The 23,508-nt window shown below is 34.5% G+C and overlaps 1 protein-coding gene, 2 long non-coding RNA genes and 1 pseudogene across 3 annotated transcripts; 2 read left to right on the top strand and 2 right to left on the bottom strand.

The window, feature by feature from the left end:
• The first annotated feature begins 1,263 nt into the window (after nucleotides 1-1,263).
• On the top strand, nucleotides 1,264-4,283 carry LOC142625668 (tubby-like F-box protein 5). The gene is made up of 5 exons (XM_075799345.1): nucleotides 1,264-1,583; nucleotides 1,844-2,269; nucleotides 2,382-2,469; nucleotides 2,858-2,987; nucleotides 3,078-4,283. Exons 2-5 carry the CDS (start codon nucleotides 1,895-1,897, stop codon nucleotides 3,748-3,750), a joined length of 1,266 nt encoding a protein of 421 aa, XP_075655460.1. The 5' UTR covers nucleotides 1,264-1,583; nucleotides 1,844-1,894; the 3' UTR covers nucleotides 3,751-4,283.
• A 4,639-nt stretch (nucleotides 4,284-8,922) lies between these two features.
• Nucleotides 8,923-13,085, bottom strand: LOC142623324 (anaphase-promoting complex subunit 10-like; annotated as a pseudogene).
• Nucleotides 13,086-13,240: 155 nt separating this feature from the next.
• Nucleotides 13,241-15,312, top strand: LOC142625980 (uncharacterized). The gene is made up of 3 exons (XR_012842434.1): nucleotides 13,241-13,527; nucleotides 13,954-14,017; nucleotides 15,006-15,312. It is a non-coding gene; the product is annotated as an uncharacterized LOC142625980 (long non-coding RNA).
• Nucleotides 15,313-15,562: 250 nt separating this feature from the next.
• LOC142623887 (uncharacterized) lies at nucleotides 15,563-18,551 on the bottom strand. The gene is made up of 2 exons (XR_012842239.1): nucleotides 18,237-18,551; nucleotides 15,563-15,932 (listed from the first exon to the last, which is right to left on the bottom strand). It is a non-coding gene; the product is annotated as an uncharacterized LOC142623887 (long non-coding RNA).
• Nucleotides 18,552-23,508: the final 4,957 nt, after the last annotated feature.

The following is a 23,508-nucleotide window of genomic DNA, read 5'->3' as shown; positions in this document are numbered from 1 at the left end:
GGTCCACTATTTATAATCATATATCTAACATTATATATAAAATTAGAGGAAGAGAGAGTTTGAATGATTTTATATTTATGAGTATTTTTTGTATAAATAAAAACAATTCAAATTTATAAGTCATCTACATCTATCTATTTATGTGTGTGTGTGTATTAATAAGTAAAATTTAGAGAAAATTCAATTAAATTATATAATCAAAGTCCAATTTTGTGCTATGTGTCATAAATTATTTATTTTTTAAAAATGTTTTATTTTTTAATTTTGGAGACTATATTATAAATATTAATTCAAGTGAGTTATTGTGTACAAAAACCAAAGAGTCTAAAATTATTAAACATAAAAATATTTTAAAAATTGACAATTTACATTTTCTAAATAATAACATTCTTACAAGACTTTTTAAAGTGTTAAAAAAAATATAAGAATGATTATCAATAATATTTAAATTATATATGTAAGAATTATATTATGCATCTTAATGTGTATCTTTTAAGTATATCCATGCATATGCATGGAGTTACAAGCTAGTATATAATAATAGGTGAAGCTGAGGAAAACTCAAATTAAAATTGTAAATTAGAGTTCTAATTTTGTGTCATGTATCCTAAATTATTTATTCTTAAATAGTTTTATTTTTTAATTTTAGAATCAAATGTGGAATCACATCATAAATTTTCATACAAATAAGTTATTAAGTATAAAAATTAAAGAGTCTAGAATAAATTAATCTTTAAAAAAAGAGTTCTTCACAATAATAAACAAATGAATAAAATATGAACAATTTATATTTTATACCTAATAATATCCTTACAAATTTTTTTTAAGAGTTAACAAAATATAAAAATAATTATTAATAGTATTTAAATTTATATATATAAAAATTATGTTATGCATCTTATTGTATATCGATACAAATACATAAGATTACAAACTAATCTAAAATAAAATCAAAAGTCTCTTATTAAATGATAAAGAGAATTTATCAGTCCACTTACTAAATATAAAATAAATTGAACTAAATTATAAAGTTAACAAAAAGTCAAGTTGGGTTTTACTTTTACATGAATAATCCAATCTAAGACAGAAAAAAGGTTGATTGCCTACGTGGACTAACTTAACTGGGTTGAAGCAGTATGAGCAAAGCAGACCCTAGATTCCCTCCAATTAGTTTACTGTAGTAGATTATAAAAAAACAAAAAGATTAAAATAATAATAAAGCAAAAAAGAGAGCCTTGGATCCGGTTTTAAGGCAGAGAAACTGAGAAAAAAAGAGAGATTTTTGGGGTCCTCTGATCCAAAGTAAAAAAAAAAAAAAATCTCTCTTAGTCTTGGTGGTGGCCAGGTAGTGGTTGCTGGTGGCGGTGGTGGTGGAAGAAAACTCAGCTCATGGTGCTGTAGCGGTCGAGGGCTTCGCACTAACGGAGCCCCGATTTTTTTTCCTGTGTGTGTGGATCCGGATATTCTACGGGTTTTCTCGGTGACCCATGGAAATGAAATGATATTCGCGAAAGGCATGTTCTGGATTTTGAGCTGATTCGGTCCGATCTGTTTTGTTTGTTCTCTTTTTTGTAATTGGACAGGTTGGTTGCCTAGTTATTCTGCGATTTTTGAGTCTACATTTTCATTATTCGCTCAAGTCTACCTGTCTTTTGTTTTAAAATTGGTTCTGAATTTTTTTTTTTTTTTTTTAACCGTGCGAAGCCATGGCTGGTCTCGCATGTAGTTTTCGACCACATGTACTACATGTATGAAAATTTGCATTTTGTGTCAATTCATTTGATAGATATGATTCTGTTGCTGTCTTATAATTTTTTTTTTTGTATGGGTTTGCACTTTGCAGCTGAATGTATTGAAGTGGGGGAGGATTGATGTGATACATAGTAAGATTAGAATGTCGCTTAAAAGCATTGTTCGCGAGATTAAGGATGGCATGGGTGGGAGCATGTCAAGACGAGGAGGAAGTGGAGAAGGGAAACATTGGCATAGAAGGACTAGGTCGCAAGTTGTTGTTGCACCTGCGGATCAAAAAGAACCCGTACTACATTCCTTGTCCGAATCGATGAGGCAAGGGCGGTGGGAGAATTTGCCACCTGAATTGCTCTTGGACATAATCAGGAGGGTGGAAGAGAGCGAGACCTCGTGGCCCGGTCGCGCCGTGGTCGTGTTTTGTGGCTCTGTTTGCAGGTCTTGGAGAGCAATTACTAGTGAGATTGTCAAAACTCCCGAGCAATGTGGAAGGATCACATTTCCTATCTCGTTAAAGCAGGTGTAAAAAAAAAAGAAAAAGAAAGAAAGAATGATCTATTCTTTGTTTTTGTTATTGTGAAAGTTTGTTGTTCTGACTGTTTTTTTTTTTAAAAATGGTTTATGAATTATAGCCGGGGCCTCGCGAGTCTCCGATACAGTGTTTTATCAAGAGGGACAGAGCCACTTCTACGTATTTTCTGTACGTCGGTCTGGTGCCCTGTGAGTAATTCTCTTTTCGACTTATACCTCAATTTATTTGAGCTTGTGAACCTTGACATTACTGCTTGAGAATGTTGAACTTCAATGTTGGACATAAAATGATTATCATCAATTTTTCATATACTAGTTTCCTTGTACGATTCAAAGAGAGGAGCTGAATATGGCATTGCTTGTACGTCATCCAAAATATAGATAGAAATAATTTGTATGGGAGGGAAATTAGTGACAATGTTTTTTGAGTTGTTTTTTTGGTGTTTCATCTCCTTTGAGGATTCTATTGTCTACGAGTATTGGCTTATTGAAGAATTAATTGAATGAATCAGTTGGTGAAATAAAATTATATCAGTTCTTACAAGGTTTCTCACTTATGATATTATTAATTTGACAGCTGAAGTTGGGGTTGATAAATTGCTATTAGCAGCCAAAAAGATCAGAAGGGCAACAAGCACAGACTTTGTTATATCATTGGTTGCCGATGATTTTTCTCGGGCCAGCAATAAATATGTTGGTAAATTGAGGCAAGTCTAAGCCATTGCTCTTTGTATCTACCTCTTGCCTTTTCTTCTTCATTCATTATCCCTAAAATTTAGGTGACAAAATTTTGCTAGGTCCAATTTTTTGGGTACAAAGTTCACCATATATGACAGCCAACCTCCTAGTGAAGCTGCAGTTCAACTAAATAGTCGGTCCAGTAGAAGATTTCATTCTAAGCAGGTGTCTCCAAGAGTACCAGCGTGTAACTACAGTGTCGGGACCATCTCCTACGAGCTCAATGTCCTTCGCACCAGAGGGCCAAGGAGAATGAATTGCATCATGCACTCCATACCTCTCTCATCTATTCAGGAGGACGGAAAAGCTCCAACACCAGCATCATTCATACACTCCTTTGATGAGCAATTTTCTCCCTTACCAGGTCCAAAAGGAAAGGATATAATCACAGATTTCAGCACCACAAGCCTCTCAGTGCCACCAGTTTCAGCCCAGGGCTCTGAAGAGCCACTGGTTCTTAAAAACAAGGCTCCTAGATGGCATGAGCAGCTGCAGTGCTGGTGCTTAAATTTCAGAGGGCGTGTTACAGTGGCTTCTGTTAAGAATTTCCAGCTTGTGGCAGCTGTTGATCCATCACACAATATTTCAGCTGCAGAGCAAGAAAGGGTAATTTTACAGTTTGGAAAGATTGGAAAAGACATCTTCACTATGGATTATCGCTACCCACTCTCTGCCTTCCAAGCCTTTGCTGTCTGCTTGAGCAGCTTTGACACTAAACCTGCCTGTGAATGAAACTCATGTTGGTTGGAGATCAAGATCTACATTTGATAAATTTCTTCTCAAATTTTGGGAATATATATCTTTGCTCTTCCCTGAAGTTAATCGTGCATGGCCATTCACTGCCGAGGATCTTGTGCAACCAGTAGCTCCCCTCTACCATCACCCCCATCCCCACACCAACCATTCTCTTTCCCCCTCCCCTCTAATTGCCGTTTATTCCAGAATTTGACTTGTATGTTGTTCCATGTCTTGGCTCTACTGAAATTAAGTTAAAAATAAGTTTAGTAGATTATATCCATATTGTCGAGATGTGGTTTCATGAATTGCTTTGCTTGGCTAAAATATAGATAGTAATCTAATCTGGTTTGTTGCTCACGTCTGGTTCTAACCTCTCTGTATCCGTAGTTTTGAAATCAGTTGGAAGTTAATTCATGGTCCTGCCTCTGGTTTCACCTCAAGGTTAATTACTTTTACGCATGTATATCTTATTTGTATGGCTCTTGCCTGGACTGTATTTACGATATGATATTTTCCCGTTATATATATATTTAATTGTCATTTTTTCCTAAATTGTGGTTACTCTTGTTTTGCCTTTGCTTAAGGATTTCCTTATACTATTTGGCTTGTTAGTTGCTTTAAAATCAGGTCTTTATTTTGTCTTTAGTTCCTACAAACCATTGTATGGACAAATCTTCCATGTTTCATCCTTGTCCCTGTAAATGAGAAATGAAAAAAGAAGTGTTGAAGGGTATGTATTTTCGTATTTTGAGAATCTAGATTGTACAGAGAGATCAATATTATTGGGTATATAGAGAGGGACCAAGATTCTGGCTAAAATTTTCAAACCTATGACTTTATGTATCTCATGAGTACTTTAGTGTAATACCAGGCTAATCCCTTATGTTTGTAATAGGAGAGGCTATTCACCTCTTTAAAGTCGTGGCTGTAGAATAAAATAAAAATGTGTGTATTGCTATCTTTTATTTGCGTTAATTGGTGATGTATGGCACCTCTTTGGGTGACACAATCTTGCTTTAGACAACTACTTGGATTCTTGACTTCTTTGCTGGTTTAGGAATTAGCATCACTATCTATCTAAGTATATTACTCTATTATTTTTATCTAAATATATTACTCTATTATTTTGTCTGGGAACGTTGGTTTCATGATGGCAAACAAGTCGCAGGCATCTATAAGCTCGTTACATTGGGATCTGATCTTAATTATTTGATTATTTTTGAGCTCCTCTCTTAACTGAAATCATATGTTTAATAGGGAGTTAGGGACACATTAAGCTCCTAGAAAACCCAGTAGAAAGAAAAGTACTCACGACAGGAAATGTAAATCCTATAACCCTTTTTAGATTCAAAAGCCTATCTTCTTGAGGCTTACGGCTCACCACATTTCTTGTTTGTGCTGATTAGTCAGATCCTGAAAAATTGTGGTGCATGCTTTACAGATGAACTGGGATTCGTAGATTTCATAAGCATGCAAAATATTGCTGGCCTGTAATTTTAAGTTGGTCAGATTTTAAGCTACACAAATGCTTGAAAAACGACTCATAGCTTGTCAATTAGACTACTGGCCACTATATATACAATCTCTACTAAGTGTATTTCGTAATTATGCACAAATAAAACATAAATTAATTGTGTTTATTATTTAGCTTTTGCTAAAAGTGCCCTAAAGTTTATTTATATTTAAAAAAAAAAATGTAAAGTTTTAAAAAGTTGTACGTAAAAGATAAAAGCAAAAAAACTGAGGACATGGCCGATTCTCTTCTTAACATACAATCTCAAGTGCATGACCAAATAAAATTGTATTATGACTTATGTTTCTTAGGCAGTAAGCCTACATAGGCTTTGCAGCATAGCTCTTAACATTAATGTGACCTCAAAATTTGACAAATTTGTGCTCACTCTTCAACCCTTTCATTTTGCCATTAATGTCTTCAATTTGAAAGCTGTTGTCCCTCTTCTTTGTTTTTGAACGTCTCTACTCTATGGATGTTTCCCGCTTCTCTTTTTTAAACATCTCTGTTTTAGCTTCTGATTTTGATGATTATGCTTGGCATTTAGAAGTCTCTATAGAATAGACATGATGAGGGCCTAAACTAGGTACTAATTTGCTACTACAAGTGGCTTTTACTTGAGAGAAGGGCAAGGCAAGAAAAAGAAAATGGAAAAGAGATTCTCTGAGTTTTGGTTTTCCATGATTTATGCTAATCGGTGGCCCCTAGAGTTTATCAATGTAACACCCAAAGTCAAGGACTTTTTTTTGATAAAACAAAGTCAAGGACTTGTGAATTTTACAATGTTAAAAAGTCTTGATAGCCGTTTATCTGTATCTTTTAGTAATGATGGACAACCGATTTTGTTGTTTAGGCATGTATCAAGCAACCGTGATGTAAAACAGTTTCGCCTCTTAAAAGTCACAAAGTTAGTATTAAAAATAATGGTTGAATTGTCAAAGCATCCATAATATAAGTGTTAGGTATATGAGTAATGTTACAAATAAACATTTTACAAACGGCTAATGTGACATGCTCCACATTAACTTTTTAAAAATAAAAAGCCACATAAGATATTAACATAACTCAAATTAAAAAATCATTTTTATCACTCTTAAACACAAATATATCAATTTATTTCCTTTCTTCATAAATACTATATTAAATACCAGTTTCATCACTTTAAATGTTACAAAATTTAATATCAAATGTATTGTTCTTAATTGGCATAATACTTAATTTGTTTGTTACAAAAAATTAATTCTCTGAAATAAGTTGCGGAAAGATATCAAGGTTGTAGTCATTTTGATTCTAAAAAAAAAAAATGTTGTAGTTATTTTCCTTCCATTGTTAAGATGATATTGTATCCGTGATAGAATGTTGTATATCGATAAAACTATGCAAGAATTTTGTGTTTGTAAGGGGTTTTAAATTTTTTTTATTTGGACTAATAAAGGTGTTTAGGCTTTAGACCTCCTTGAGAACTTGATTATTTCATTGGGTATATTTAGTCTCCTAGTCTCACACATAACAAATAATTAATAAAAGGTGGCCTAAGATGAAAGTTATAGGTTTTGAACTTAAGATCTCATGGATGATGATCTCATGATATCTTAGGATCCATTAGGTCAACCATTTGAGGTATGTGAGTCAATTATATATCGTGCATGTCAAATCATATATTGTATGCCTATGTTGAGGCTCTCCCATTTGTCATGTTTGGAGTTTTCTTTAATAGCTTCATATGTGACCGTTTCCTTAATTTACTTAGAATCATGTGAATTGAAAATGCAATATTCCAAACAAGCAAATGTAACATGCCAAATTTCAACCACATTTATTTATTTTACTTATGTATATATTTGTGGGAGGGCTGAGGACTGAGTAACCCAATCCAAGGATAAATTTGCCTAACCCAAGCAAAGAAAGGCAGGCAGACTCCAAGGACTATGCCCACTCGAGGAGAATTAAAGAGTCAAAGGGCAACTGGCACCCCCGAAAAACCCAAGGATAAGGGAATGGATGGCAAATGAAAGGTACAAGATGTGCAAGGGTAAAGGAAGGAAGTTTCCTGAAGAAGTCACCTCCCATCTTCGCATTCAATACTCTACTCCAACCTAACTAGCTGCATTAATGGGAAAATGACTTCTGAATAGTGACTTCACAGCTCACAACTCTTTCTATCATCTTCAAAAGGATCTTGATGGGACAAACATCCAAAGATTTCCCCTGAAATGTACAGATGGAGGGTTGGAATGCAAGGAAATGGGCTTTATAAGGAAAGGAACTCCCCCAAAAAATGGGGATGAACGGTTTCCAAAAAAAAAAAACAAGTGTGAGAATAGAAGAGTTTACACTGAATTACTTATCAATATGAGATCTATCCTCAGACTCGCCTGAGGAAGAGTTTACACTGAATTGTTGTTCTATTCACTCCTATTTGTTACTTCGGTTCCATTAGTCTTAGACTTGTGATTATCTCAGCATTGCACCTGACTTAGAAGCCCACTCTCTTAAAAATTCATTGTTTGAGCTTGGTTTGAAGATCTAGGCATCACTATTCTAAGTGGGCATGAGTTTTTCTTTATGAGTCATTACAATATATATTTATTTAAAATTTTGAATCAGTCTTAATTGTTCATACCTTATATATATATATTTGAAATGGACAATGGGGAAGTCGATTTTTTTATATATATATACAAGATAAAAATTCTACTCTAGCCTAATCTGAGTATATATGTGTGTAAAACTCTTTCCTTCAGACTTGAATTTCGGCTCTTACCCCCCACACCCTACAAACACTTATACTTATGGAGTGACTATCTCACCAAAAGTACGCGGTGATAGATGTCGATTTCTTTAATTGTTTTGAATTCTCCTTGTTTTTTAATGCATTTTCCCATTTAAATTTGCATAAGAGACAAACAGTCAAAAAGTTTTCAATTTTTTTTAAACGTTTTCAAAAAAGTATTATTTTGCTAAACCCCCTATTATTGTGTTTTTACTTTTATTAGATCCAATTGGTTCTCCCAACTTTCTCAAAAAAAAAAAGTTGGTTCTCCCAACTTTGTTAAGGTCAATTATAGAGAACAAATAGAACTTATATAAATTTGTGTTAATAAGTAATTATCCCAAAATTTACTGCGTATTGTACAGATTTTTATGAAGAAGAATATAACATTAAATAAAGAATTTGAGTTCACGAGTATTTTTTTTTTAATATCACTTTTGAAATAGACTCTTTTTTTTTTCTCTCCTTTTGTTAAAATTTTAGTCTATGTAATATTCAAATATCACTTTTGAAATATAATATTTTTTCTTTTGTTAAAATTTTCGTTTATATTCAAATACGAGGTAAAGTGAAACCGCCAGAGTTTATTATGTAATATATATATCATAATTAGAAAAGCTAGGATATAGTGTGTAGAAAAGAAAAATATATATATTTTAGTTTTATCATTAGCTATGGGTCCGAACCTAAGAAAATGAATCCAACGATTACAACTGACCTTAACCTCTCTCGTGTTAGTCATCTTTTAATTTTTAATTTTTTAGTTTTTAATGCTTGTATGCATTGAAAATTTGAGAGAGTAGAAAGAGAAGGGATAGTAATGATCTTTAGCCTATAACTCCTCTGACTTCTGAATTCAATCCATGAAACAGACTACCAATGGAATGATCACCAACTTTGTCAAATACCTTGAGGTGGAAGTACAAACATAGTAGAAGAATCACTATTGACCAAAGGGTTTTGCACTTTGGTGTAAAACTTGAATGCGAAGTAACAACATGAAAATTCCACTGAATTTTCCCAAGATGTGAAGAATGTTATGAGTTAAGAAATAAGACGAGATGTGAGGAAATATGGCCCCCAATTCATGCTAAAAACAATCAATTGAAAACCCACCCAACCTTGGTATTGAGAAAATCAAATGTAACTATACATGACTAGAGATATATCCTCATGGTTATTAATATGATCTGGCTATCAACTGCATGCTTCTCTCATCTCACAAAAGAGTAGGTAATGAACTCCCTTGAAGTAAAGTGAAATGGTTGATGCGGTATAGGGTTCCTGCAATGACAAATGGTAATTTATTAACGATAAGTAATACATAATGATTAGTTAATTTATTTGCAAGTAGTGATTGATGAAGAAAAAAAATATAAGGACACGCACGGTCGAGGGCCGTAAACTTTGATCTGCCGTACATGAGTATCCCTGCCATTCAGGTGGTTTGACAACACAGCAATTTGCAACATAAAAGTGTTGACAAAAGTTTCCCTGCCAAAAAAAATGGTGTAAAGAAGTTCACAATTCAATACAAAAATTAATGCAGACAAAAACTAACCACACAAGGATCAACACATCTCAATCAATTTCCTTGATCTCAAGGACACGAGAAATATAAGGAATCACATGGTTAAGTCACATTGTAATCAACTTTCACTCAGCAATGAAACGACAAATTAAGCACAAATGCATAGCATAATATACCAATGTCATTCCAAAATATAAAAGAGGAATTGTCTCACAAATTCTGTTTTGCTTTGGCACTGTACCATGCACGTCTGATCCAGAACATTTACAAATTACAGGTGCTTGGATAGTAGAGAGGTAATCTTCTTTTAGAGACCATATTAATCATAGACGATAGCTGTTCTCGATAAGTTACGTGAACAATAAGTGATATTTCACAAATTCTTTATCTGTCAACAGATTGTAAAATGATTGTAAAAAGATAGCTAATGGGCCTTGAAAACATCCACAAGATGTTTTGAAATGAATCTCTCATACTTTCCTATATGTAAGTTCTTTCACAGATTCTTTATCTGTCAACATATTGTAAAAAGATAGCGAATGGGCCTTGAAAACGTCCACAAGATGTTTTGAAATGAATCTCTCATACTTTCCTATATGTAAGTTCTTCTACTAATAATTTTGTGCATAGTTGCAATGATATAAGAAAAAAAGCACTCAAAATAAGATCCATTATTCACTGGTAATTCAAAACTCTCAAAACAAGAAAAGAAATTGAAGATCAATTTGCGAGTAGTTGAAAGAAAAATAGCAAAAATAGTACATGTAAAAGTAGCCTCAACCGCTTACCTAGGATCATTTCCAGACAAGGACAGATATACCCAACCACTTGGCTTGAGGAGTTCCACAGTTTTTATCTCCTAAACATATTTGCAGGGAGAAGAACCAGATTAACCAAATTGACTCTTGGTGAGCAAATTAAACACAAAACAAAAGAAAAAAAAAATGTAGATTACTGCTTGTGTTAAACATGTTCCGATTTAAATACTAGTAAAATTAATGCTTGAAGGGTATTCTTAAAAACCCAAATCAAAGAAATTACCTTCAGATTGTGGAAGCCATCGCCAGCACGAATGGAGATTTTACTGGGTGTGTAGCTCTCATCAAGCTTGAAATCCACATAAAGAACAACTAACTTCATAAACAAACAACCCCGTTAATTGCTATTGACCCGCATACACAAACAAAGGAACTAAACAAAAAGATTTAAGATTTAAAAAAGGATTATTAAAAAAAAAAAAAGAATCTGCATATGACATACTTGAAGCTTAACTTTTTTCTGAAATTGAATATTAACCAAATGAGGTTGTGCACCATCTGATCTGAGACCAAACAGAAAAAATGTAATTAGGGTTTCAAAGACAGAGAGAGAGGTTCGGTTACAGAAAGTTTGTAATTAATTACTGCCAATAGGTCTCGAGGTTCTCATCATAGAGGGTAGAGACGCCATTGCCGGGCTTACAAGAGCATAAACTCCAGGTAGCCTTTTTCCCATTTCTCTAAGGTCATCTTCCACTATCAGCACCTGATTCCCACCAGTAACTTTCCCTTCTTCTTCTCCCTCTGACAATTCCGTCGCCATAAGCCTAACTTTTACTTTGTTGCTATTAGTCTTTTCAAAATCTCTGAAGGAACCTACAATCTATTGAGAGATCAAACATAAACCCTAAAAAATGGACCTGACCTTTGTAACAGAGAAGCTATTTGAATAAAAACCAAAATATTCAAACTTAAGAATCTAAAATTATCTATATATGTAATAAGTTTGTAAAATAAAATTGAAATAGACTACTGGGATTAATTTGGTATACTGCTGAGTGCTGGCTCCACTTGAAAAGGAAAGGCCTTGCAGGGTGTATATATTGAATTTCATGTTTCGTTCAAAATCGTGTAAGAAATCACAGTTTTGTAATGTTATTTTCATCCCATGAGAACTACTAACTTAACTCCATTTCTTAATTTGCAGTTTTAAATTTCAAAACAGAATATTTATCTAAAACAGTGTATCTAGTGCTGACTAGTTCTAGCATGGTTGTTCCTTAAAACAGTCTTTTTGATGAGGAGATGGGGGAGGGGGGGGGGGGTTATGCCAATCAAATTATCCATGTCAGATGTTCTCTTTTCTTTTCTTTACTAAAAATTCAGTAAGTTCTACATATAACTACTAGAGATGATAGTAGCCCAATGTCATTCTTATCATTACTATATTCATTTATGCTAAAAAAAGTAGCACCAATACTTATACCAGTAGAACTGAAGATAACCATTAACACATTCCAAACCAACAAGGAGATTAACACATGATTATTATAGTTAGACATTAATTCCCTTATCAGAAATATTTTCTTTTACTTTTTATTTCCTTCAAAATTTCACATCTCCAAAGTCATTTCAATAAATGAACAAAGTCACACACAAACTAACTAACTATTTGATGAAAGACATCTTACGTGGGTTAAAAACTTCTGAAACACACTTTGTCAACTACTTTTTCATGAACCAGTAATCTAGTTTCTATTCTACAACAGCAAAACTTCTAAACAAACATAACAGCAACAAAAAAAAAAAAATTGAATGATTCCAGGCCCCAGGGTCATAAATTACAAGTAGCAAAATGAAAACAAATGAACCAATCGAAATTGGCATTCACATACCAACATCTTATATGCACAAAGTAGATTATGTATCAACAACCCAACAACAACAACAATTAGACTCAGCCATTTACATAGTGGATGACCCAACTTATATCTATACTAGATCAGTTCATAATAAAAGGGCTAAATTTTACACTAGCTGTCAACTTATCGCAAGACTCGTAAGTTTCTGGGACTGGTTTTGAACAAAACATATGACACTAAACACAGACACAATCATTAAACTAATTGTGCAAAGGAAGCATATGGGTGTTTTAATAAAGATTCAAAATACAAAAATTACCCAAACACAAGAATTAAACTAAGCTTTTTCAGTCCAAAAAAATAAAAATAAAAATCTCAATTACTCAAACCTTAGGTTTCGGAACTTACAGGAATTCCACAATCCTAACCAAATGAACCCACAAATCACTACAATCTCTCATGCATTGAACTCCCCAAAGTACCAATTACAAGATAGGTAACCCCCAAACAAGCCCTCAATCAAAATAGAAAAGCCCCAATATTAAATCAGGGCTTTTGGGGTTTTAGTAAAAACCCAGATGCAATCAGAAAATTTCACCAGCTCTATAGTTCCCTTATCAACATCAACATGAACGCCCTCAGATTTGAAAGTAAATTCAATAAAAACATGGTTTTTAAGTTTAATGAAAACCCCAATAATGGACATTGAAGAAACAATGAGAAACGATCTAAAAGTCTTTTTTTTTACCTTCAACGTCTCTGATTCTTTTCCCAAATACTCAAAACAAAGTGAGGAGAGGTGGTGAAGTTTGAGGAACAGAAATGTGGCAGAGAGAAGGAGAGATGAATCAGTAAAGCGAAGGGAGAAGGAGGGAAAAGAACGGATCCATATCCCATGCAATACCTAGGGTATTGCACGGTATGCAATAGCTCTATTCTCAGCCATAGATTTAATCTAATGGCTTAAAAATTTGACACCTCACCAAATGACAAAAGGACTATTTTACCCTTAAAAAATTTCACACCCGCCCACTGTTTCATAAAACATAAACTCAGATTTCTCTCTCTCTCTCTCTCTCTCTCTCCCCTGCACAGCTGCCTCTCCTTCAATCCGTTGTCAGAGCAGCCCGGTACCAGTCCACACAAGGCCAAGCCTCTCTCTTTGCCATCACTGTTGCTTCCAAAGCTCCAGCGAAGCTTCAAGCTCGTTCGATTCCGACGCCGACGAAGAAGACCCATATCGCTCTTCAACAAAAAAAACTTCCTCCCTCTTTCTCGTGTGTGAAGCTGTCCCAAGTCCCAAATCTCATGGAATGAAGGTCTCCCTCTTTCTGGTACCCCTTTTCCCTCTTTCACTTCCTATATATTTGTGTGCGTGTTTGTTATGTATAAGATTTTTTTTTTTTTTTTTTGAGAATCATTATGTATAAGATAATTTAATGGTAGTGAAGAAGAATTTCAAATAGGCAATGAAGTTTTTGGAGTCTAATTAAGTGGAATCGTTAATTTTTGAAGTGTCCCATATAATAAAAATTACTCTATTTTCATTTTCTTTGTCCTACCTAACAAAACAGAGTATCAGTAGTGGTTGGCCATTTGGGTTTTATGCTAAAAATTCAATTTTTGCTTCCAGAAAACTAAACATTGAAAAATCTGGGCTTTTGTTGTAAATTTGAGAACTTTTCGTAAAATGAAGCTTAATCGCTTTAAACTTGAAGGTTACTTTCTTTAATCTTAATTGCTTAATTGCTGTGATGTAGGAATGGAGGATGTTCTGGCGAGCCATGTGTTTGGGAAGAAAAAGACAATAGAAGTTGCTCACTTGTAAGTACTTAAAGGCTGGAATCCTTGAAATATTGATTTTATATAGTTGTATATTTGGTTTGCTATTTGGATTCTTTACAAAGATTTTAAACCTTGCTAATTCGGATTAAGATGTAGTTGATTAGAAGGAAATAGAAGGTTGGAACATTAGGCAGGTTGGATCACTCTCTACAATTTTCTTATTTTTTTTATCAATCTAACAATTAACGGAAGCCACTTTTAAGGGGGATGGGTGGTCAAAATTGGGAAGAGTTAGTGAAACTGAGAGTGTATTGAAAGCAATGTTAGTGGATGGGTTTAGTCCTGATTGTTTGACTTTCAGTTACCTTATTGAGGGTTTAGGGAGGGCTGGTCGGATTGATGATGCCGTGGAGATTTTTGAGCACATGAAGGAGAAAGGTTGTGTGCCAGACACTGGAACTTACAATGCAATGATCTCAAATATATATTAATATATGAATAAAAGTCAGCATTGTTTCTGTAGAACCTTCAACATGCTTGTTATTAATTCACATATAAAATGATACTTTAGTTCTCTCTCCCCCTCTTTTGCTTAGTTTGGAATTTGAATCCCAGCATGTGCGTGTAATTACTAATTAAAGAAAATGTTTCTGCATCTTTGGGTAGTATAACATTCTTTCAGTTTATATTTTCTTTTGGTCTTTGTTCATTTTGTAGTTCAAAAGAATGTTTCTTGTTAGTTACTATCTGTTACTAGTGTATGGGACAATACAATCAGTTGGGAACCACAGCTCATAAACACACACACATTGCAAATTTTTATTGGTAAGCACAATATTGGTACACAAATTTTCAGCTTTTATTTTTAATGAAAAACATTCATTCTTCTATAATTATAATAGTTGATATTTTGTACATTTGTTTGTTAATTGCAGGAGTATTCTTTAATTATAAGCATCTCTTTTTAATTCCACCAACCATGTGCCATTGTTTTTAATTACTAATAATCATGAATTTTTACTTGCAGAGATAATTAGCATTGAAGTCCAAATTAGAAATATTTGTAGCTACACCATGAATGAAGGTTGAGGGCTCAAGGCAGCTGAAGCAATGGTGATAGAAAAAGTTAAGTTGCTGGAGTTGAAGCCCAAATTAGAACACTAAGATTTAATTATATAAGACAATGATGAGGTCAATCTGAACCTTAGGGTGGGGGGGGGGGGGGGGGGGGGGAGAGCATGGGAAAATTTTTGTTTTCTTGAAGTTGAACTCTCTTTAGTTGTACAAATTCATTTTATAAATAACTATAATAAAAAGGATGCGCAAAAATGTTGTTGAACCTATTTTTCTCTTTACTTTCGCACATCTTTGTTTAAGAGATTGGTATTGGTCTATTCAAATCAAGTTCTTGCAAATATTGAGAAACATCTAATGTATTTACGCCTCACATAAATTTGTGGATTCCGTTTGTGGAGACCTTTTTATGTAAGATAATGTACCACACCAAATGCACTAAATAAGGAGAAGTTGGTTGAGTTTTAGGTGATTAGCCTCTAAGAATTTGAGAAAGAGAAGAATTTTGGATTGTAGTACTCCTTGATTCTTTTATTTTTCATTGATTAAATAGTAACTAAATACAATGTCTCCAATTACACATAATCTGATATGCTGAACTAAAAAAAATAAAGAATTACATTTGAAGAATAATCTACTAACAAGCCCTAAATGATAGTAGAGTTAATTTGATAAGCCTATTAATAAACTAAAACTAATCCACCCAAATCTCTTTCTTCAATTTGATAACCCAGCCAGCAGATTGGACTCCTTCAGCAGCAGCACCTATTCTGCATTGGACTCCAACCACATTTGTTCTACATTCCAAGACTAAATGAGTCGAATCAAGACTCCTTTGACAGCACCTCTAGGCAACATTGTCAAGTTTCTTTGCATCGTCCTGAAAAGGAAGATCAAAGAATTAACTCTCTAGCCCATAACAATGACAAAATGAGCCCAACCAATAAAGGCAGAACAAATGAGCTCATGTAAAAAAATCTACAGCTTCTAAATATAAGGCATTTCCAATGAAAAGAAAGCTAAGTCTACAAACACTAGTGGCAACTATGTCTCAATATAACATCATATCCAAAAGAAACAAGATTTGCCAATGGCATAAAATGCACCCTTATTCCAAAGTATGGAGAGACAAGTTCCAGTGAAAAAAAGATTGGTGCACCAAAGATCTTACTCCAACTTGTATCCAAATAATTTCAATCCAAAGGCAAAAATAAATTCAAGAACTTTACAAAAGAAGATACAGAGCAATTAGACAATAAATATAAAAATTACGTAACCAAATTAAATATTCATTGCAAATATACTTGATTGTTGATATAGGTATTATCAAACTCCAATGAAATTTCTAAAAGTAGCCATTGCACCTTCTATAGAAACAACATAGCAATTAATCAAGTAAACATCAGAATTCATTACCACCAACTATTGAACTATGCACCATAACTTCAAACTACCTTCATCAGTAAACTCAACAAAGGAAAAACAAATAATAGAATTGGGGTCATCACATATACAACAGTCAATAACCTTCACACCAAAAAATGAACTTCTTCAAGACCAAAATTCCAATTACCGTATCAGCAAAGCATTTATTTTAAAATTGACAAACATAGCAGCAAGTTGTTTGCCAATGGACATAGGGAGCACCAATGGACAAAAACAAGAAATCAAAACATTACAAAATATATATATATATATATATATATTTTTTTTTTTTAGCAAGGACCGAAAAAGAAAATTAATTAAAGAAGGGCAAATCTTTGACAATGAAATCAAAAAAGGAGGGAGAAAAAAACTGATAATCAAAATGTCTAAATCTAATCTCGTTTGGGGTTGGCTTTAGAATAAAGGTGAAACTTACAGTATTTCATTTGTTAGATTGATCTGTGTTTCAGATGCATAATCAAAGCATATTCCAAATATACAAAGAAAAAAAAAAAAGAGAATACAGCACATAAAAGCAGAGAACACGTCTTACCCAAGAGTGGGTCTCTCCTTGGTATGAAACCAAAACACTAGATCAGTAAAAATGAATGGCTATTTTTCAGCAAATTAGAGCATCCACACCAGCTCCTCTATTTTACACATCCACTTTTACACTAAAAACCCACTTTTTCTATTTTACACATTTAATTTTACAAAACCTCCACATCAGTTCATCTATCCTACTATCCTTTTTAATTAAATAATTAATTTTCTTTAATATTTTATTATTTTACACCAACTAACTCTTAAATTACCGCTCTCTCTCTCTCCCAGCTCATTTCTCACTTTTGCTCTCTCTCTCCAAACCCATCTCTCAGACTCTCCCTCTCCCTCTCCCTCTCCATTAACTACCTCTTAGATCACCACCTCAGATCAGCGTCCGAGAGTCCGATTGGCGAGCTCAGATCACCATCCGCGAGCTCCGATCGCCGATCCGCGAGCTCCGATCGCGATCCGCGAGCTCCGATCGCGATCCGCGAGCTCCGATCGGATCCGCGAGCCCGATCGGATCCGCGAGCTCCGATCGCCGATCCTCGAGCTCCGATCGCGATCCGCGAGCTCCGGTCGCCGATCCGCCAGCTCCGATCGCCAATCCGCCAGCTCCGATCCAGCGTCCGCCAGCTCCGATTCACGGCAAGACCCATGAGCTCCGACCAGTCAAGCACCGATCCATGTTTGTTTGTGTATGTCTGTGTTTTTTTTTTTTTTAGCAAAATTTATATCTGTATATTCTGTGTTGAGAAAAAGATGAGAGGATGAGTCTGTTGCAAACGGATCAGAGAGAGAAAAAAAGGAGCGAAGGAAAATCATAAAATATTGTATAAACGAGCTACAGTAACCGTGTATATTTACACAGAACTGTAGCTCGGGGATGAGTTTACACTATTTTAGCCAGTTTTAGCTCTACTGATGTAGCTCAAAATGTGTAAAATTGAAAAAATTTTGCATTATACATGATTATCCACCCACTGATGTGGATGCTCTTATGGATCATAACTGATAGTATCAAAGGTGGATTTTTTCGGCAAAATCAAACAAACCCAACTAAAAAAAAATTAAGATAAGATCAAAACAAATACTCTCCAGATAATAAAAATCCAAACAGCAAGATCCCCCAACCATTTAAAACAAAAACAAAACAAAACAAAAAAATTCCTGAAGTACCGATTAGAGAGACTGAGAGACATAGGAAATTTACCGGAACCACCACCGGAATTGGTGGAGCGGAACGCAGTGGTTGCTAGCTGTAGCCATGGAGATTGAGCCATGGAGTCCTAGAGAAAGATCTGATGAAAGAGATTTGTGGGTTTCAGGGTAATCCGACAGACCAAGCCCGCTCTTGTCAAAACTAGCGAGGCGGAGCAATGGCTGTGCTGGAGGCACAGTTGGGGTTGAGAGCAGCATCAGGGAGAGGGAGGTAGAGAGAGAAAAACCCCTGGCGGAAGTGAGAGAGTGAGAGAAAAATAAGAGAGGAGAGAGAGTTTTTCTGAAATCATTCGGGTTAACTGATGCTAAGTGAAAACTGAAAAGAGAAGAGAAAGAGATGGGCACGCGGATCGCCAGCTTGGACAGATAACGTGTCAATATTTTGAGCATTGGATTTAATCTGTGGCTGACGTTAAAGCTATTGCACACCTTGCAATACCCTAGGTATTGCACGGGATATGGATCCGAAAAGAACAGCTCTGTCACTTTCAAAAATATAAGTAAAAATTGAAGGAAAGATGATTAAATAGTGAATTTTTTTTTTTTTAAGAGATAGTTTCAAATTTTCAGAGAAAAATTTGTCGTCAATATTTTCACAATAAATTATATGTGGTATGTTGTTATAGGTTGTTATTGGTGAGATAGAAAAGTAATTTCAGTAATAGGTTCAAATTAGAACCATTAATAATTAACCACCTATAATTTATTGTGAAAATGTTACAAATGTAACGCCTCTTAATTTTCAATGGTATTATTAGCGAGTAAGTTATTTTTATACACATGTTTCTCGTTTATTGGATTTTAATATGAATGACATGGTATCATTTGATATAAAATACTTTTTCCCGCATTAGACAATTGTTTTTTATCATCATACCAAGATATCTTTTGGAATAAGCAGCAAACTTTACCAATTGAGCTATCTAAAAGTCATAAATAATGCAAAAACTTAAATACATCTCTATTCATTAAGTTCTCCAATTAAATTAATAATAAACATCAATTTATCCTCATCTTACATCACACAAATGGTGTCAAACTCTAATTAATGGCAAACACATTTTTACTCCGAAAATAGTCGAGGGAAACATGCCTTCAAAAACAAACATTTTACCCATCTTTTTCCCACAAAACAAACAGAGTTCAAACAAAATTTTTATGATGCAAGGAGACGACAGGGCATGGCAGCTGTCATGGGCGTAGCTAGGAATTTTTACATGGGGGGCCCGATTCGAAGTATTAATATAAAAAACATAAATCATAAGTCTATTGAATATGAAAATTCAATTTTGATATATCTTAAACATTAATGAACATACAAAAATTGTCCAGTTCACTATAGACATATACAAAAATATCCACACAAAAAAAACATTTCACATCAAAATCATGTTTGACAACGATTTTTCATGGAATAGAATTCATCCATAATCATTTCTATGGTGAAATTCTCAGCAATTTCCTTTTCTATATAAACTATCATATAATCTGCCAAAAGTTCATCCTCCATTCTATTGCGAAATCTTGTTTTTAATAGTTTCATAGTTGAAAAAGCTCATTCTGTAGTTGTTATAGAAACTGAAAGAGTCAACACAAGACGAATCAGTCTATCAATTAAATGATAGAATTTAGACTGCCCTGACATTTCTAATCCCCTAAATAGGTCATATATTGTAACCATATTTTGAAAATCTAGATGCTTTGTCACGTCAAGCTCATAATGTTGCAATTAATGCTTCAAAAGACAAATTTCCTGCTCAATGAAATCTTGAGGATAATAATTTTCAGCCAAATTGCAAATATCACCAATTTTGAATGATCTAAAAGCATTCTTAGAATTTAATACTGAACTAAGAGTGAGAAGATCTGTTGTTAGCTCTCAAAATCTACTATTCAATTTTTGCAATTGAAAATCTATTGCAACTGTAAATATGTCAATTCTTAAATGATGTTCTATTGTTGTCAAAGTTTCATCTTGATGACGGTATCTACCTTAAGCTTTAGTGTAACGAGTATTTAAATTAGGAATATCAATTTCATGTTGTTCACAAAATGATGTAACACTAGCAAGTAAAGGCTCTCATCCATCATCTCTCAACTTTTGAATAAGTGATTTTGTACTTGAAACTAAATGCATGGCATTTTAAAGATTCTAAGAATGTTGTTGCAAAACTTGACAAAGAATATTAGTAATTCTCATAATCTCTTTCATCATATGCAAAATTAAAACAAATTCAAATGATGTTAATACATGATAAGTTCCCTCGGCATCACCACGTTGTTTATAATTAGCCCATTGCTTAAAAATAGTATTGATAATTTTGCAAGTTGCATCAAACATTTTTATCAAACTACAAATAGATTGAAAATGAGATCCCCAACGTGTATCTCCAGCCCATTGCAAAGAGACTAATTTGGTTTGCTCTTCTTCCAGTCTCAATTTCATTTGAAGCAACCATATTCTCAATTTGTTCCCCTTAAGCATATTTTAATTCATCATTATGCTTACTAGAACCAACGACAATATTGATAATATTAGTCAAATGATCAAAGAATTGATGAACAAATTTTACTTCTCTAGATGTTGTAACTAAAACCAATTGCAACCTATGAGCCATCTAATGCACATAATAAGCATATGGACATTCTTTAAGAAATAGAGCTTGTAATCCATTCCATTCACCACGCATATTACTAGCTTCATCATACCCTTGACCTCGAATATTCTCAATGTGAAGGTTGTAACGAGAAAGGACAGCATATATCTCCTTCTTTAGGGTCAACTCAGTAGTATCTCTAACCTACACAACATGAAAGAAACACTTTTTAATAAAACCATTTTTATCAACAAACCTCAAAATAATGGTCATTTGCTCTCTCTTTGACTCATCCCGGACTTCATCAACAAGAATGCAAAATTTTGCATCCCCAATTACTTCACGAATAGCATTTCGCACATTAATAGCAAGAATATGCAAAATCTCCTTTTGAATTCTGGGTGATGTATATTTGGCATTTCGTGAAGCATTTTCCAAGACAACACTAGCTACTTTGTCATTGAAAGTTGATGTGAATTTTATCAATTCAATAAAATTACCTCTATTTTTTTGAATCAAGACTTTCATCATGACCTCTAAAAGCACAAGCTTGGAATGCTAGCTATCGAGCACACTCTATTGAGGTTTTGAGCCGCAATCGATTATTCTCTAATTCTTTTGACATTTGTTTCTCAATTAGCTTGTCAATATGTTGTGAATAATTCTTTAAATCCTTGTAACATTTCATATCAATTTTATGTGGGGCCGGTTGCATAGCGGTTTTCACTCTTTCACTTTCATAAGAATACTAGTTTGCCATTAGTTAGAGTTTGACACCGTTTATGTAGTGCGGAAAAATTGTCCGTGTATTAATTTAATTGGGGGATATCTAAGTTTTTGCCCTTTAGGTATAAAATAAATATGCATTTTTAAATCAAATGTAATAAAAAAATATTATTTAATAAAATTATTTCAAAACAATAAAATAATTTTTAAAATAAAAATAGTTAAAACATTTTAGGTAAATTGCAAATTACACCCCTAAAGTTTGGGCATGTTTGGATTTTACATTCTGAAATTTCAAATTTTAGATTTTACCCTCTGAAGTTTGGGGATATTTGGATTTTATATTTTGGAGTTTCAGAATTTGAATTTTACCCCTTAAAGTTTGTTGATGCCCACTTTGGCAATAAGACCCAATAACAAGAAAAAGCCCAACAATATGGGAAAGAATAAGGAAGAAGAATTAGTAAAGTGAGAAAAAAATCATTAAGCCCGAATGACAAGAATAATGGTCCATGGGTCTGTAAGATAGTAAAAAGGCCCTAAAGAGAGCAAGCGGGCCCAAGGGAGCCCAAAGAAAGAAGTAGAAAATCCATGGGAATTATGAGAAATGAAAAGCAAGCAAAAATGAGCCGAATGAGCCCAAAGGAAAGAATTAGTAAATGAGGTTGGTAGAAAGGCCAATAAACCCCAAAAGTAAGGGATATAGTAATTGGGTCAAGGAAGCCCAAAAGATTTAGCAAAAACCCATGGGAATGAAGGATTGGAATGGGTCGAGGATACCCAAAGGAATAAATTAGGCCAAGGAAGCCCCAAAATAGTATGAGAACAAGCCCAACTGTAATACTAGGCTGCATGAACTGAGTAAAAGAAAAGTGCGTGGCCAGCCCAAAGGAGGCCTAGCAAGCATAAGCCAAAATGCAACACGACAGAGGCAATGGGATGGCATGGCAGAAGTGTCAAACGACCCACAAAGAAGGCAATGACTAGATTGAAGAAGGAAAGACCCATGCCCAAGCAAAACCTAGCCTAGGGAGGAAGCAAGATACAAAGAACGAAAACCTAGTGACTCATCCACGCCACAAGAGGTTAAGAATGAGTTGCAGAACGTGCAACAAAGACTAGACAAGCCCCCAGGCCATGGCAAACACATGAACAATAGACAAGCCATGGACTCACATGGAAGTGTAGCATGCACAAGGCTCAGACACCACCCACTTGTGCCCAGCCAATACAAGAGTGGTGGGTCATAGGTTAAAGGTAAGAGAGGGTATGGTCTGGCGGCGGGGAGAAGGGGGAAGTCTATTCTGGGGTTCCCGCTCTAGCTCTTTTGGGGAAAATGTCATACTGGGATGACATACCACCCAAAAGAGGGAAATATGAGCTGGGATCACTAGGTGCATGCCATAGGAGTTAGTAAGAGAATGCCACAAAGAGCAAGAAAACAAAACAAAACTCTTTTTTCCAGGAATGGAACGTGGCACAGCTAGTACAAGTAAGTGGTGATGGCTGGCCAACTGACAGACCAATTGGTGGTCTGGGAAGGACACCCATACCAGGACAAAAGTAGTTGAGGGGTAAAACAGTAAAACCCATCATTGCAGGCAGTATAAAAAGGCCTTGGCTGTGCACAGTAAAGGAGAGGCAAGCATGAGAGATAACAAAGAAAAGCAAGTGAGAGAGGGAGAAAGAAAAGAAGCAAAAGATAAGAAAAAAAAGAGGTAACATAGAAATCAAAAAGAAAATGGAGAGTGTAAAGAAAAACAAAGAGTGAGAAAGTAAGAAGTGTGGTAGGAGCATACACCAATAGACAACTCTCTTCTCTCCCTCTCAATAGCCTACTCTCTAGTAAAAATTTGAGGATAAGCCATCTAGGCCCATTCTGTCAAAGTGAGCAATTTTCGTGGCAGGATTTACCCTGTGAGATTGCCCATATTGAAGAAT

This window comes from Castanea sativa, chromosome 2, assembly GCF_040712315.1.
Source record: "Castanea sativa cultivar Marrone di Chiusa Pesio chromosome 2, ASM4071231v1".
In the NCBI taxonomy this organism is placed as follows: domain Eukaryota; kingdom Viridiplantae; phylum Streptophyta; class Magnoliopsida; order Fagales; family Fagaceae; genus Castanea; species Castanea sativa.
Note: the sequence above shows the minus strand (reverse complement) of the source record. Positions and strands in the feature narration are given on the sequence as shown.